We start from the raw sequence: 15607 nt of genomic DNA, 5'->3' as shown, positions 1-15607 counted from the left end.
CTGCGGCATGAAAGCTAAGTACTTTTCTTTTCCTTTCATGGAACTCAAACTCGAACACGCAGTTCCAGAACTACTAACTGCATGACAGTATGGGGGGGTTGAGGCCCGGGAGGCACCCGATCATTGAGGAAACCCTGAAGCGCATTTGGGCACCAGGCGCAGGGAATACTGCATGTTACTAATCGCATGGAAGAGTGTGTGCGAGTGAATTATTGGTGAAACCGCGTCACTTTAAACACGCAAACTAATACTTTCTCATTTGGCAGACGCAGCTCACGGTTTCCAAGGCACCGCTGGGGGCCTGAGACAAAACCAGACTTCAGGCAATGACCGAAGCTAAGTGCCTTTACTGTTTCTTTATTGTTACGATCTGCATTGTGCAATTGCCTGGGGCTGGGCCAGTACAAAACCAGACTACTTGTGCACATATGCTCTCATGTTCCAATTGTGTAGTAAGCACTAGGTTGTGAGTTTAAGCAGAAGGCACTGCAGTAGGTGCCCAGGTTATACTGTGTAGTAAACACTGAAGTAAGTGTCATACTGTGGTGAAGACGCTGAATCAAGTGTCTTGGAGTGCAAGCTTTTGAATCTGTGCCAAGAAGCCCAGCACGTATTTTTAACTCAGTGAAGCTTAACTGAGTGTGATCCCCTAAGAGTGATTCTGTGTGTATGCATGAAAGTGTTGCATAGAAGGTGCCTCAGTGTAACCAACCAACAAACAACAAGAAACCAGGAGCATGTTTTCCCTAATGCCCATCTACCTATCCATAACTTCTTCTTAAACCTCCACCCGGAGGTCCTACTACCCCGTACCCATCCAATCCGTGGACCCTAACCCTCTTTCCCTGTGGTGGTTGCGGTGTCCTGTGTGCATTAAGTCCCAGGCGCCAAAACTGTTAAGGGGAGGTAACAGTTCGTGCTACTTCTGCGCTGGATCAGGCAACTACGACATGAGGTGGGGATTCCCGACACTAACTGGAAAAATGGAACGTCTAGTTTTAGCAGCAAGTAAGGCAATGCAATCCCCATCCAAGAATATGGATGAAGTCATTGTTGAATCTCTTGTAATCTCCCACACGGGAGAGAAGGGAATGAGTGCCAGTGGTAAATGGAATATCATCAAGGAAAGGATTATTGACCTGAACCAATGTACCAACATTATGGACTTCCACAGATGGGTAGACTCCTTTGAGAGGACAATACCTCAGCTGGATAGGATGAACAAATGCTGTCAAATGGACCTTCCGCCCTATCCAGGCAGTCCCTGACCCTGAGCTGAAAGGACTGAGCAGCCCTATAATGGACACTAAGGCTCTCCAAAAGACCATGGTAAATTGCGGAGGTCAGACCTTGACACAACTCCGCTATCTAGACCCATTGCCCCTGCCAGCAGTGTTATCCCTAATCCTGTAAATTTGGTTACACCCAGGTACCCTGACACCAATAACTGTTTCTGCTCCTTGAAGAAAGATCTATGGATCAAAAAGTCTCTAATGCCACAGATATATTTAAAAGGACTTGTGGCAGATCGAAGAAATATCATTATTACAAATGTTAATAAGCAGGAAAGACCTGAGCTGAGAGAAGCATTTCGGAACAAAGTCCTGGCTTGAATGCAGTAAAAATGTAAATACCGAGACTTGACAAATGATACAGATTGTATTGTCACTGGCTGTGGTGGCAGTAACCTTCCATATTTTTTGAGTCACTGCAATAATCCGGGAAATCTGTTATGGTCTGCCAGTTTAAGAAAATAATCTCTTTTAGATCAATTCTGTATTAGCTTAATCCAAGTTTTTGTATGTTTTTGTCATTTTTGTTATTTATGTTTATGTTGAATTTGTGTGTAATATATGGTGTATGGCACTATATAAAAATAAAAAAATAAATACAAACGTCTAGTGGATCTCACCAGGTTCTGGGTCGTCATTTTTGGAGTCCCCAGGTCGATTGGAATGAAGGGTAACAGCAGGCTCCGGTTACACACAGGCTCTCCAGTCGCTGGAAATCGCTACGCCCGTTGTTTCTTCATCTTCCTCTTTGGTTTCAGCTCCAGTGGTCAACTTGTCAGCAGCTTCCAAGTTCAGAGTTTTTATCAGGAACTACAGCACAACTTCTGCATTATCTCCCTGCATTTTACAGAAAGAGGTAGTCTGGCTGTGCAATCAGCACAGCCAGGCCCCCACTGGAAGGGTAGTCCTTTGAGGCCAGGTGAAAGGCAAAAGACTGCCTCGCGTCCTGCCTTCCCAGACACTCTGCAGCCTGGGAGGGGAATCCAAAGGATTCACGCCGAAGACAAAACTTCCACCGAGATTGTTTCCACATAGACTGGCAGGGAAAGAAATGGTGAAAAAAGAAGGAGCCCACCATTTTGGAAAAATTGGGGCACTTCTGTGCATTACCGAGGCTGAATTAACAGCCTGCGAGTAATAAAGACTATAAAAGTCACAAAGGTAAAATCACGGTCACCAGCCATTCATGTAAAACTCGCAATTGTAACAAAATGTTACCAGGTAAATAAGAAAGAGGATACTTCGTAGGTGGGGTGTGCTGGCTCACTATATACATTTTAAAGGTGGATGAAAATCCCACTTTTCACCCAAGTAAATCAAAGAAAAATGAACAGCGAGTCCAAAGGGCCAACCCAGCCTAAGCAAAAAAGTTGTAGGGAAGTATAACTTCAACCATACACTATGGAGAGACATGTATATCATCCCATGTCCCCTCCCTGTTGCAATGTTGGTGCTTTGAATTTTCTTCCCGTATAAGCACCTAACAAGTGAACAATAAATAAATTAAAGGGTCACCCATAAAAAGAGTAAAAGAGTAAAAGACTAGGTGAGAGGGAAAAAGGATTCCCCTTCACTGAGGGACAAGGCAAAATAACGACCTAGTCAAAGCAAAAAGGTCTGGGGTTGACACAGGTCAGGAAGATTTATCATTGATATGCAAATCTTACCTAACAACCGCGGTTGTGGGTACAGCCTGCGAGTAAAAATGACACAAAAGTCAGTGCTTTGCTTAATTTGTTGATATCTGAGCATATTTTAATATTTTTCAAAATTCAAAAATCTTTTATGTGTATTGTCTTTTTTAGTGAAAATTGCGCAGCCTTTTTAGCTCTATTTTCTCTGATCTCTTTCCCTTTTGTACTTTCCTTTCTCCTTTGTCTAAACGTCGGCCTCTATTTCCCTAAATTCTGGTTTTATCATAATTCATATTGTATACTGATTGCCAGCATCAATATATGTTTACAGCACTATGCACTTTATGAATCCATTTTCCGTCTATACAATTAATGAGCTTACTGACAATTAATCAATTGTCCGCATGTGAGGAACAATGATGAGCACTATGCACTTTAGAATGTTTTGGTTTTATTGATGATTAATGTTTACAGCACTGTGCACTTTAATGACAATCTCGAAAATGTTCGAGGAGTCAAGTATCATGTTTCCTCTCTTTCCTTATACTTATGAGACAATTTGTTAAAGAAGATCTCTCATTGAATCTGATACAGTGGATTATTAATTTCATGGCCAAAACAGATTGGGAAATCCAGGCTGCTCTTTTGAAAGTTAGTCAACAAGGCAGACTGATGTCTGCTATATTATATTGTATGTATATAATACTAGCGTTATAACACTTCAAAAACTGCCGGTTTACCATAAACCTGTTATTTTCATAACATCGACCATAGTGAGAATGATATTCAACACACTCCAAAATGGCCACCTGCAGTTCCACAAAGGAGAATTCCTATGGATTGAGAAAAGGTGATGTAATCTTTGATGTCCTGGGTGTTAGGCTTAGCAGTGCACGGTGGTGGCGCGAGTTATGGTTGCTTAGCTTACCATAACTGGCGAATTTCAGGGGGTTTTCGGTTTTACTTGGAACCATAGCGTCCCTTTAACAAAGTTTTTTCACTGAATTTCATAGGTTTTTAGTTGCGCAACTTAACCATAACATCCCGTTAACAACGTTTTTTTACTGAATTTCATAGGTTTTTAGCAGCGCAAGTTAACCATAAACTCCCTTTAACAAACTTTTTTCATTAGCACACAGACAATATACAAAGATGGAGTGTAAAAAGCAATTTCTCAGGGATGGCTTTACACAGAATGTTGCAAAGTAAGAATTTATGCTCGTTCACAGTGAAGGTCAGCTGCTTCCATTTTTTGCTCGCGGGCCGGAGTGGCCCACGACTCGCACTATAAGGTTCTATTGTTTTTTGACCTTGACAGACAGGGATTGTGCCAAAAGACTTCTTTTGAAGGAGGGGTGCAAAAACATAAGAGACGATAAGGATGAAATTTCTGAAACTAAACCGCTTTTATATATTATATCACTATGAGAAAGATCGTTGGCACAGACTGAGTCGTATTTAGGGACTGCATTACGCGTAGACAATGGAAAATGCCAATATAATGTAAGTAACCCTTTAGATTATTTTATGCCGGAATATAATAACAATAGCGTGGTGTTAAACCCGGTTAAGTTGTACTTGTTCGTTCAATGTGGCATATTGTTTTGTACCGCGCACTATCACCGCTGAAGTGGTCCCCTGGCGCTCAGCGGCTCTGAAAAAGTCAGAGGAGAGACGGTAGGTTAGTGGGAATAAGTTAACATACTCCGTTGCACTATCCTCGCTAGCAAATAGTTTCACGCCCTAATAAATCAAATTAATATTTTTCATGAAGATCGGCTCGTGAGACTAATTTATGTTTTTAAAACAGGTACATCCGTCCCTACTGTCAATGCCACGATTTTCAGACCCCAGCCGACGGATTCTTCAACTGCCAGGTGCAGCTACTTCTAAACAACTTCATGACCCTCACCATCTTATTGGACCATCGCCAACCTTACGCGGTACTAGCGGCTAGAAGCAACATACCAACCATTATGGTGGTCTAATGCCTCGTTGTTGGAACAGTCTTCTGATTATCAGTGCAACCATAGTGCTTCTTTTATCATAAACCAACACCACAAAAGAACAGCGCGTGACTCAAGATGAACTTTTGCAGATCGACAGCAAAGACAAATGCAAATCGCTGAATATTCTCTAAACATTTGATGTCAAATAAAAGTACTTTACGAAATGTACAATCTTGCTGTTTGCTTTTAAATCACAGTTTCATATTCCGAATTGTGGCGCACTGTGTTGTGAGATGATCTGTGTTGTTTTCCGGATTCTGTGTAAAGTCGCGTAGGACTGGAGACGACTGGGCGCGTTTGGCTACGCACCCTGTAACGTCACGGAGAGAGACAGGGAATATGAATGCTTTGATAATGTCAGGCTTAGGGGCGGGAGATATGATTTAGTGTCGCAAAAGCAGGTCAGCCAGGTCGATGGGGCAAGTGATAGGATTATCACATAATGTCGGCGCACAGCAGCCTGATTTATTGTTTGTTTAGTGGACAAAAAGTCGGGTAAGGACCATAGGAAATTGTAATGTCACCGGACAAAAGGAGGGTTCTTAGAACACTTTCAACCTGACAACAAACAATACGAACAGCGTTCTCAGACCACCCCCATTTTGTTTAATTGCAAACATTACCTCCACATCCACTCTTCCTCGTCCCAGTACTTACTTCATGAGGCCCCTGCCTCCGACACAGGACCTTCTTCGATTTCTTTAAATTCCTATAACTCCTCCACCACATCCACATCACTCAGTTTCATATTACCAAGCCGGAGCATGGGACCTTCCCCGCAGGGAGGGTGAGGAGGGTCGTCAGTACTGTGACGAGGAACAGTAGGACTAGGATTAATGGAGATTACCGGTAAGTAATCAGAGCATTTCAGGACACCGCTAGTGTTCTTAGAACACATTCAACTTGCCAGAGTACATTACGGACAGCGTCCTCAGGACATCCCCATTTTGTTTATGTACGAACATTTAAGGACACCGCGAGTGTTCTTAGCTCAATTTTAGCTTGCTTGCGAACAAAACGGACACATACTCCGTCCTCAGAACACCCCACCATTTAGTTTATATAAAACATTTCAGAACAGCCGTGTTGTCCGCAGACAAATCGAACACAACAAAAGTATCTAGCACTTAAAAAAAACATAACATTGAACCTATCTCAGACTCCCCCACCCTCCCCAAACACTCTTACACACCAACACACTCCATTAAATACAATTTTGAATCCAAGTTTCACCGCGCTGTCTGCGGTCGTCCGCGAATGCAAGATGGCGGGCGCAACAGAAAATCTGAGGCGCTTCACGCACCACGCCATCCAATCAGCGGACACATCGCATGTCTGCGGACATCACGCAAGCCGCTCGGCCAATCAGGGCACTGTCCGCGGAGCGAACCGGGAAGTCCGTCCGCGGAGCGAACGGAGATATCACTAATTTTTGTTGCCTTACATTTTGGTCATTTTAAAAAAAAATACTGGACGGATTTACACCAAATTTGCAAAAGCATGCTTTCGGGACCAAGCCCCTGCTCCTGCCGCAAATTTGGTGTAAATCCGTCCAGCGTTTTGGGCTGTAGGCGTGCGCAAAGATTTTCCCCATTATGTCTATGGGAAAAAACAAAAGTTTTGGGACCCCCCCTATAACTTTGCCCATATGGGGCCATATACTTTTTTTGCAAAATTTGGTGAGGATTCGTCCAGAGGGAGCGAAGTTATAAGCCACCCAAAAAATGCTCTTCCTATGGAAACACCAACTTAACCATAACTACATGGACGCTACTGCGTCCATGTAATATATATATATATATATGAAAAAAACACACAAGCCCCTGCGCGGTTGTAACACTGCAAAAAACCACCCAGTGGGCATGCGTAGAAAGTACTCCAGCACACAAGACCTAGCTATTTAAAATATCATATTTATTGTTGCTAAATACAGCACTTTACAAAAAACAGAGGTGAAATCATTCGCCCCTGTGACAGCCGTAAGGTTGAACAAAACACTCACCCCACGGGTGGAAGATGGTCACGCGTTCCACCTGTATGCTGAGGCTTCCTCAGACCTATAAAATCTAAATGCGGCATGCACATCATACAATTTAAAAAGAAAAGCAGTTACAGAGCGTCCCCACTCGTGTCACATCACGTGAAAAAACGATCATGTGACCGCGACAAGAAAACAATAGTGAAATCTGTCACATGCGGTGACCTCCATATTGGAATGGTCAAAGTCCTATAAATAAGGTATATATGATGGCAAATTGCGTAAAAGTTACGTGCAAGGTAATCACTTAACACCTTTGTTAGCTGCCTCAATGTGAACTACACCATGGAGACGCTCTAAACTGCTTGTTTAAAATATTATTGTCAAATGTGTAACAAATGAGCACAAGTGTGCCTGTTCATAATTAGATGACTGAAACCAGCTCAGATGGCCGCTCTCAGACATACGCCCCCACATAGGGCCAGTGTTTGCAAGCCAAGGACTACGAGCACAACGGCCGCAGCCAAATCGTCAATAGGCAAGTGCCCTGTTATCAGAGAGTGTACCTATAATAGGCATCGTTCAAACAGGCAGGTGCCCTATTGCTTAATAGATGCACAAGTCTCTATTATGGTATACTTGGTATTGCATTACTCTAGTGGCCAAGGATCATGCAGCGATACAGCAGGCTCCTTTCTTTATTTTGAAAACAGAGGCAGTGAGACGAGTCAGTGCTAGGGTATATGCAGCAAAGCAAAAGCCCAGTTTTATGATCCATGACAAACCACAGTTTCTCCATGCTTTACTGTGGTTTGTCCATCAAATGTACTAATGACGAGTCATACCTTCTGAAATGTTTCACTTTACTGAAGGAATGTGTCCCCCAGCAGCCTCAACACAACATCATTTCTTAGTAAGTGCCTTACCTCTCATTTCCCATGCCATTGCAGTGTGAGCACCTGTCATTCATGCGACGCCCTACTCCATTGCACACCCAACACTGCACCTGTACAAACAAAAGGAATACCTTCAATTTGAGCACTTCACCTACTGTAGCATTCCACAACTGCCCTCACTGCACTTCTAATAAAACATCTCTATACTTAATCTCTAGATCAACATCACAGCTACAGGTCAACCAATAGACGTCCATTTTCAGAAAGCAGCCTAAAGATATAATTTGATGCTCAGGTTCAGAAAGTCATGTCTTGGAAAAGCAGGATCTTACCCTAAGAGCATTAACGCTACTGGGGAAAGTTATGGCATTTTCTTGTCACTGTTAAAAATCCAAATGTGCCACAAAGGTTAGCATGGAAAACAGAACATGCATTGACAAAGTCTATAGTTTTGGCTGTTGTATGGTCAAAACAAGTTCCGAGTTCTTGCACAGACACTCTTAGATGGATGGGGATATGTCAAAGGGAAAATAGACAAAGGGCAGGATGAATGAAGATGAATTTGATGACTGGTTGCGCTAAGGAGTGGTTATGAGGATAGATGAACGGTTAAACATATGCTGCTAGATGGAAGGTTTTTGAAAATAGATGAATGAATTGAAGTTTACGGGCATATGATTGTGTGACGATGTCTGTACAGATGATCACACAATCAAACATCCTTGCACAATCATATGGAGGATGCTCAAATCAAGTTTTACAGCAGAAGGGGAATTCACACAACAAGTTCTTGTTATAGGACTCCACTGTTACAGTCAGGAAATTTGAGACTGGACCAACTTAATGAAAGCCCAAAACACAACAGCATATATGAAGGTAGTTCACCAGCAGTAGCCTAGCATCCCAGTTTCCACAGTTTAAATTTGTGAAGAGGTCTTCAGCTGATCACTTTTCCAACAGCCTTGTCCTAGGACATACGCAGTGGACACTGTTGTGACCAAGCCACACACTAGTAAAAGTAGCAGGTGGCTCCTCAGAAGGCATGTAAATGGTTCAAGGTCATTGGTGGCTGGTGAACATTTTCAGGAGGAGGGGCATTAATATTTCACCCAAGCAAGCATAGAGACTGAGCCGTAAGTAAAATAAGAATGCTCAGGGCAGTTCGTCCCAAATACATTTTTTAAACCGGTGGCTTGAAATGGTGCAATACACAGCAAACATGTTGAGAAGAATTTGATAAAAAGTCCTAATGGCTCCAAGATTAGAGGTTTCCAGCCTAAAACACAGAGGATACCTGGGCAAGAAATCACATAGTCAGCAAACCCCGAGGAAGGAGTGTTGCCCATCTTACCAGAACTCAAAGAAACAGGCTGGTCTGAGAACCTATTTGCCTTTGTGTTGGGACAGTTTTTCGTAAAGTCCAACTAAGGGCTTCATAAAACCATATCTGAGGCAGTACAAACACTCCACTCTTAATATAAGGCTGTAACACCTGAGAATGTGGGTAGCATGGGCAGAGCAGCCAGGCTTATCTAAGGTGGGAAAGAAGGCTGTAGCTTGGTACAAAGAAATTGTAGCATACATGTGGTCCAAAGAAATAATGAAACACCATGTATTGTAAAAATGAGATTTATTATAAATACATGTAGGTCAAGATAAATCTTGGGAAAGGTAAGTACTGTTACATATTACCATGTGGGGTACACTACATAGGCAAGAATAATAGAAAGTGTAAGATCAGACTCATTGAGCATCAAAGCTGTATCAAAAGTAAAATCATTTAGGCTCCTATGGTGAGACAGTTTATTGAAAAGGGCCACAGCCATGAAGACTTCAAGTGGGTCATACTTTAAATAATCCATGTTTCTAATAAGGAGGAAATCAATCAATCAATTTTCAAAACCCAAAGCCACGTGTTTGGATTAAATGAAGAGGTGGAGTGCCACAATGTCAATTTATCTTAAATATACCATCTCCAAGCGAAGGTGCTAGATTTGTCTAGTCCTGTTTTTCAATCAATTGTTTTTCATTCAATTGTTCGATCATAGGTGTTTGACACATGCATGTATGTCAAACATTTATACTAAGAGTGTTACTTCTCCTACAGTTGAACTAAATACGTTTATGTTAACAAATTGTGTTAAAAGGCTAACCAGTAACGTGTAGATTCTATCAGGGTATACAGCATGAAGCGATTGTGAGTAACAAAGAAATGTGCTGGGCAATACTTAAGGAAACACGTTTGTTTTCTAAGTGTGCGCGCTCCACATGATAATGGGGGTGTTGTTGGTTGTCTGTGGCCTTAACATGTTTTCCTATGTTTGTGTCATACGTTAACACAATGATGCCTGATGATTAGTTTTTAGGTTGTGGTTTTTGAACAAAACATTTATTTAACAACAGGAATGATAAACCACACATGGTATATTGTTTGAACATATGGAGTGAGCCTGTTTGACTTGGATACTCTGGCTGCGGGTCACTCATGCCTTCCAATACTCCTTTGTAAGATGTACACCATGTAAATAGTTGATATTTGTAGTGACCCGAATTTGTTTCGACGCACGTGTGGAGCATGTTTTGGTCCCAGCGTTCGTGGAGGAGTTTCCTTACGAGTCTGGTTTTCATTCATTTTGTTGTGAATGCGAGAGCCGCAATTTGGACACATCTCTAAATTGCTCGTGACTTGAATGCAATAAATGCTTTTGTTAATCAGTCAAATGGATTTTGAGTACTTAGATGAGGTGCAGTTGTGGTGACCTGTTTATAGATGCCTGTTGATGTTTGGGTACCTCACACCGTACTGATATGCACATACTTTCGGTTGATACTTCTTTATCATGGACACAAGATGTACTATTGTGAGGTGCATAGCTATACTTCTTTGTTAAGAATGGCATGTGAACCATGGTGATAAAGGTTTTTAAAGGCACTGAGGTGACAGTGTGTTTCTCTGCTTGTGATGCTGTGCCAATAAGGGTAGAAGATATACATTATTACCTTTAGATTTTTTCAATTCATAGAAGGATGGATGATGGATTTTTCTACACTGTTTATGGGCAATTTGAGACAACTTTTCTTGTTAATCGATGACTCACAGGAGCAGCTCAGAACACAGTATTTCTTGTTGAAGGTATGTGAGCTATGGATTTAGAGCTGGACATGAATAGTATGGCATACAATGATGGGGTGGAGATATATGTTGAACTTTGTCCCCATAGTTTGACCGGCTTATATGTGTGTTGTGTATTTTACAGTGGTGTGCAAGAGCCAATGATGGCTATGATATGAATAACAACTCCTATGAAGTAGGATTGAGAAATGTATTCTCCAGTGTATGGGCATTACCATGTATAAAGAGCAGGTACCCCTTTCTTTTGTTAAGTTTGTGGTAGGACAAACTTTTACCAAAACGAAACATGAATTGATCATTGCTGGGATTTATAGATGAATTAATATCCTCTTAGAATGTGTTGTGACGTTTCCCTTTTCTTTCCCTGTTTTTGTTTTGCCTGTATGTATTGGGGGTAAACGCCAGAAGGTTTGCTTATCATGATTGACTATATCCATGATACAAGAATCAAAAGCTCTACTAAAAGATCTCAGTGCACAGCCCCTGATGAATGTCTGACCAATCTGGTGCTAGGGACAGAAACATGTTGGGCCTATGATTCTTGAAGATACAAACTGGACCAATTAAAATTCAATGTTGTGTCCTATTGTAGTTGACGTACTGGTTTTAGGATTCTATTGTTCGTATAATGTGTATGTATTGTATGTTTAATGATTTTGTTTATTTACTAATGTTTTTGGGATGATATTAAATTATTGTTTTTTATATAAATGTTTTAGATTGATACTATGTTGAAATTGAATATGAAATTGTAATAAAATTGGTGTTGTAATTGTACGTCTTGCTATTGGGTCCATTTCTTTAGGACTACTTAGGGAAGGATTTTGAGATAGTCACTGAGATTGCTAAAACTTGTCATCCCAGTCTCTTCTCTGTGTATACATATTACATAAACACAATCATTAAAAACCAACTCAATATTTATGGGATTCAAACCACAGTAAAACCTAGAGGAGCATTAAGCAAGCCAAGGTGAGCCAAACCAATAGTTATACATTCAGAATGGCACTAAGCTATTCTTGGGGAATAAGATATATGATATGATATGGCATTTATAACACGCCTATACAAAGGTTACATATACTTTCAGAATACAAAAAGTAATTCAAGGGCAGAAGGACCTATTGGACATAACATACAGTGTTACTCACTTTCCGAATCACTTAGATATACCAACATGTGTTACAAGTATCTCTTTCAACATCTGTAACTTCCTTCTGTTATGAATGGGTTTTGGAAGGAAAACCGGTATGCCAGAGGTTTGGGGACTGCTACGAGCGTACCCGTCCAGCTTCCAAGGGCCCAACAACCCTTTCCCCAGAATAAACTGAGAATTTAGCCAAAGCCAAGTTAGAACTGTCGTTTATTGCAAAAACTATCAGGGATCATACAGGACAATCACAATTCTCCAGAAGCTTCAATTCCACAAGACAAGTCTCCTCGTATCGATACCAGATTGCATTATCACCTGGGCCCCTCCCCCAAAAAACTATCGCTTACATCTATTGGGTGCTCAGAGTGGTAGACACTATAAAGGGTCAGTATACGTCTAATTCTACTGGACCTTTAATGTCAGGTGACTGTCCTCCCCCGTCCCCAAGGAACTATCTATTACATTGGTGCAGGGTCGTAGACTTACCATTGCCACGTGCCCTCTGCCATCCACCCCTGGGTTTCTGTCACCTGATTGGTTAGAACTGGTCTCCCCAAGGCTGGGACCCGGTTCGGTTCTCAGCCGTATGCACACCTCTTCAAGGTGATGTTAAATGACTATGGGAACCCAATTTATCTGATAGCAACACCACTTTTGCCTAGGAGAGTGTTCTCCACGTTGCAAAATTGAACATGGAATATTGTTTCACTTCTCGTATGGGTTGCTGAGAACTGTTAGTCTTCCCACTGTGGGAGAATACCCATTGCCTAGCTTTGCCGCATCGCATGGCTGTGGACCACAATTATGAGGATTTATTCAGTTACTCTGCAGCTGGCCCCCTTGTCGTTTAAAGTTTGGAATGTGCTTGTTTATCTCTGACCTTGGCTGTGAGCTGGTCCTTCCTGCTTTGTGCAGCCTGAGTGCTTCCCTCGTCTGGTGTCCTGCAGCTTGAGGCATTCTGTGATTTTCATTAGACTTATAATATTATTTCTACACACTTACATTGTGCTGTTTCCTATATGTTAGTTGTATGCAGTCCTACCAGACTCCTTATTTACTCCTGTAGTTCCATAGGGTTAATTGTTCATAAGCATTCACAAGCTTGCTCTGGATCGTTTCGCTGATGTTGCTGCACTAGGCTAATGAAGAAAATAAAAGCTTTGACAGTATGTTTATGTATCGGTCCTCTATCTACAGAACTGTCTAAGCATGTTCTTCTTGTATACAAGTGTGTGTTTGTGTAAACTGTGCATGGTTGCAAGTGTACTTCATGACTAACGCATCTATGTCGTGGCGTCACTAATGACGTCAGCACAGTGGTTTCTCAGCATTTAGTCAATGTCGTCCATTATGGTGTTTGGATCCATGATCACTGTTGAGTCACCCATATCCATAAAGACATTCACTGGCTAAGGTTGGAATGGTTTTCTGAGAGAATACCTCTCTGCATACGTGTCCGTCGGTGGTGCACTTGTGGGTTGTCTGAATAACATGTGACTTTCGGCGTTCTTGACTCTTTGGGCCGTCATGGTGAGCAGATGCTTTCCTGGGACCCTCTCTTCAATGGATACAGTTACAACACAGATGTTACTTTTAAGAACACAGTTTAGAGGGAGTAACTTACCTTGTACACATTCTAGAGGGGCCTTAAGAGACTCCTGGACAAGAAAGAACTGAGTGAAACTATTTTAGAAATGCACTAAAGCAATTCAGGGAGCACAACCCAACATTACAGTTTAAGACGAGCAATAGCTATTCAAGGTCACTGTAACCTATTGGTATATAAACGTATTAACTATTTATTTCATAGGAATAGACAGTTTAACGATAGATACTTTGCAGAAGTGTAGATTAGAATTCTAAGGTAAGTAAAATCTCTTAGCAGACTTTTAAGAAAGGCAATAAGCAGTTCAGGGTAAGGTCCCATCTACTTTTCAGAGGGGCTACAAGCAACTCAAAGACAAGTATTAACTCCAAGACTGTTTTAGAAATGCACTGAAGCAGATCAGGGGAAGCAATACCCAAAGGTCCACTTTAAAAAAAACAGACAGTTATTCAAGTTAGGTAAATACTATTGGTAAGCTTTTACACTCATTCAGTTAAGAATAATACAACAGTACCAACACAATTAAGTAAGTAAAACAACGTATATACTTAATATTAAAGGAGCAACCAGCAACTTAAAGGGGTAGTTCGGTCAGAAATGTTATTGGCCAAATTGATCGGGCATGTATTTTAGATCATACATCGATCATTCTTAAACATAATTCAAATATAACTTTCCCGCACTTTTCTCACTTTAACACATGCAAAAATGACATGTCGGGTATTCACCATCTTGTGCTAATCTTATCCGTTGATCCATTGCCCGAAGATCAAGTGCCCTTGTGGCACTAATTCAGATCACCCGCTCCTAACGCTGACATCACTAAACCCTCACGATGAGCTCCACCTATTTTAAGGACATTAGTGGGCAGCGTAGCCAAACGTACCATGTCATCACCAACGTCATCTAATGCAGAACATAAACACACACATCCACAAAAGACGCAACACGTTTGATTCTTTTTCACAAAAATGATAAAAAAAACTATTTATTTTGAAGGAAACAGCAATAGTCTGGAGCATAGCAAGTACTTTTAATTTAGGCATAATGCTGAAAATCAGTAATTAAGTTCACCAAAACATGGGTAACGTTTATCAAAAGAGATTATAGCTAGCGAACATCGCATGGTTCTCATTTTTTGTTTAACTGTGAACAGTGATCTTATAATGCTGATTCCGTTCATCGATCGTTTAATCCCACTCTTTACTTTCTTCTCAGAAAGTTATTATCTTCCATCACCGATTTCTGATCGAGGCACATGGCGTTCCATTACAGAGAAGAAACAAGTGCTTTCAATTTCAAATGCAACATTTTCTCATCCGCACATTTTCAGAACCTATAGGCTGCCATGTTGCTCCGTAATACTGCAACAGCAAAAGGACAGATTGATGTCTTGCGATCGTCCCAGATAATGGTTATCACAGATGCGTTGTTGATGATTATTGTCCAATTACGGTTAAATCAGTCAACTGTACCCATGACAGTCACACATCAGTATATTATAACTATGTAAAATTGAGAATGTAAAGAACAAGTTACTCTCTTAGCTGGTAACGTTCTTTCGATGAGATGGTCCGACGACATATTCCATATCTATGACAGTAATCACCACAGCTGTGCTGCTTCGGAAAATCTTTCGGCGTCTGTGTCCTGCGTCGATGACGGCGATACGCCGTCCTCGAGGGCCTCCGTCGAGCCGACGTCACCGGATGTTATAAGTAGGACGCACAACGCCCGTAGCCTCAGCTGTCGTTTTTTCCCCAGAACGTGTGGCACCAAACCACTGCCAGTATGACCACAGAAAGCCTTGCAGAAACGTAAGCTGCAATTGCATAAGAAATTCTGTAGCGGGGCAGGGTGGGAGGGAGCGATATGGAATACGTCGTCGGACCATCCCATCGAAAGA

General features: G+C 41.5%; 1 protein-coding gene across 6 annotated transcripts in view; it reads right to left on the bottom strand.

Moving 5' to 3' along the window:
- LOC138566340 (protein SSUH2 homolog) overlaps positions 1–15607 on the bottom strand; it is a 620994-nt gene that overhangs the window by 100996 nt on the left and 504391 nt on the right. For all 6 annotated transcript variants that reach the window (XM_069643482.1, XM_069643483.1, XM_069643485.1 and 3 more), the window contains one exon: positions 7840–7919. In XM_069643482.1, coding sequence (XP_069499583.1) covers positions 7840–7919 — 80 coding nt within the window. The remainder of the gene's footprint in view (positions 1–7839; positions 7920–15607) is intronic.

The sequence above is a fragment of the Ambystoma mexicanum genome, chromosome 2p, assembly GCF_040938575.1.
Source record: "Ambystoma mexicanum isolate Mex_15411 chromosome 2p, UKY_AmexF1_1, whole genome shotgun sequence".
Classification (NCBI taxonomy): domain Eukaryota; kingdom Metazoa; phylum Chordata; class Amphibia; order Caudata; family Ambystomatidae; genus Ambystoma; species Ambystoma mexicanum.
Note: the sequence above shows the minus strand (reverse complement) of the source record. Positions and strands in the feature narration are given on the sequence as shown.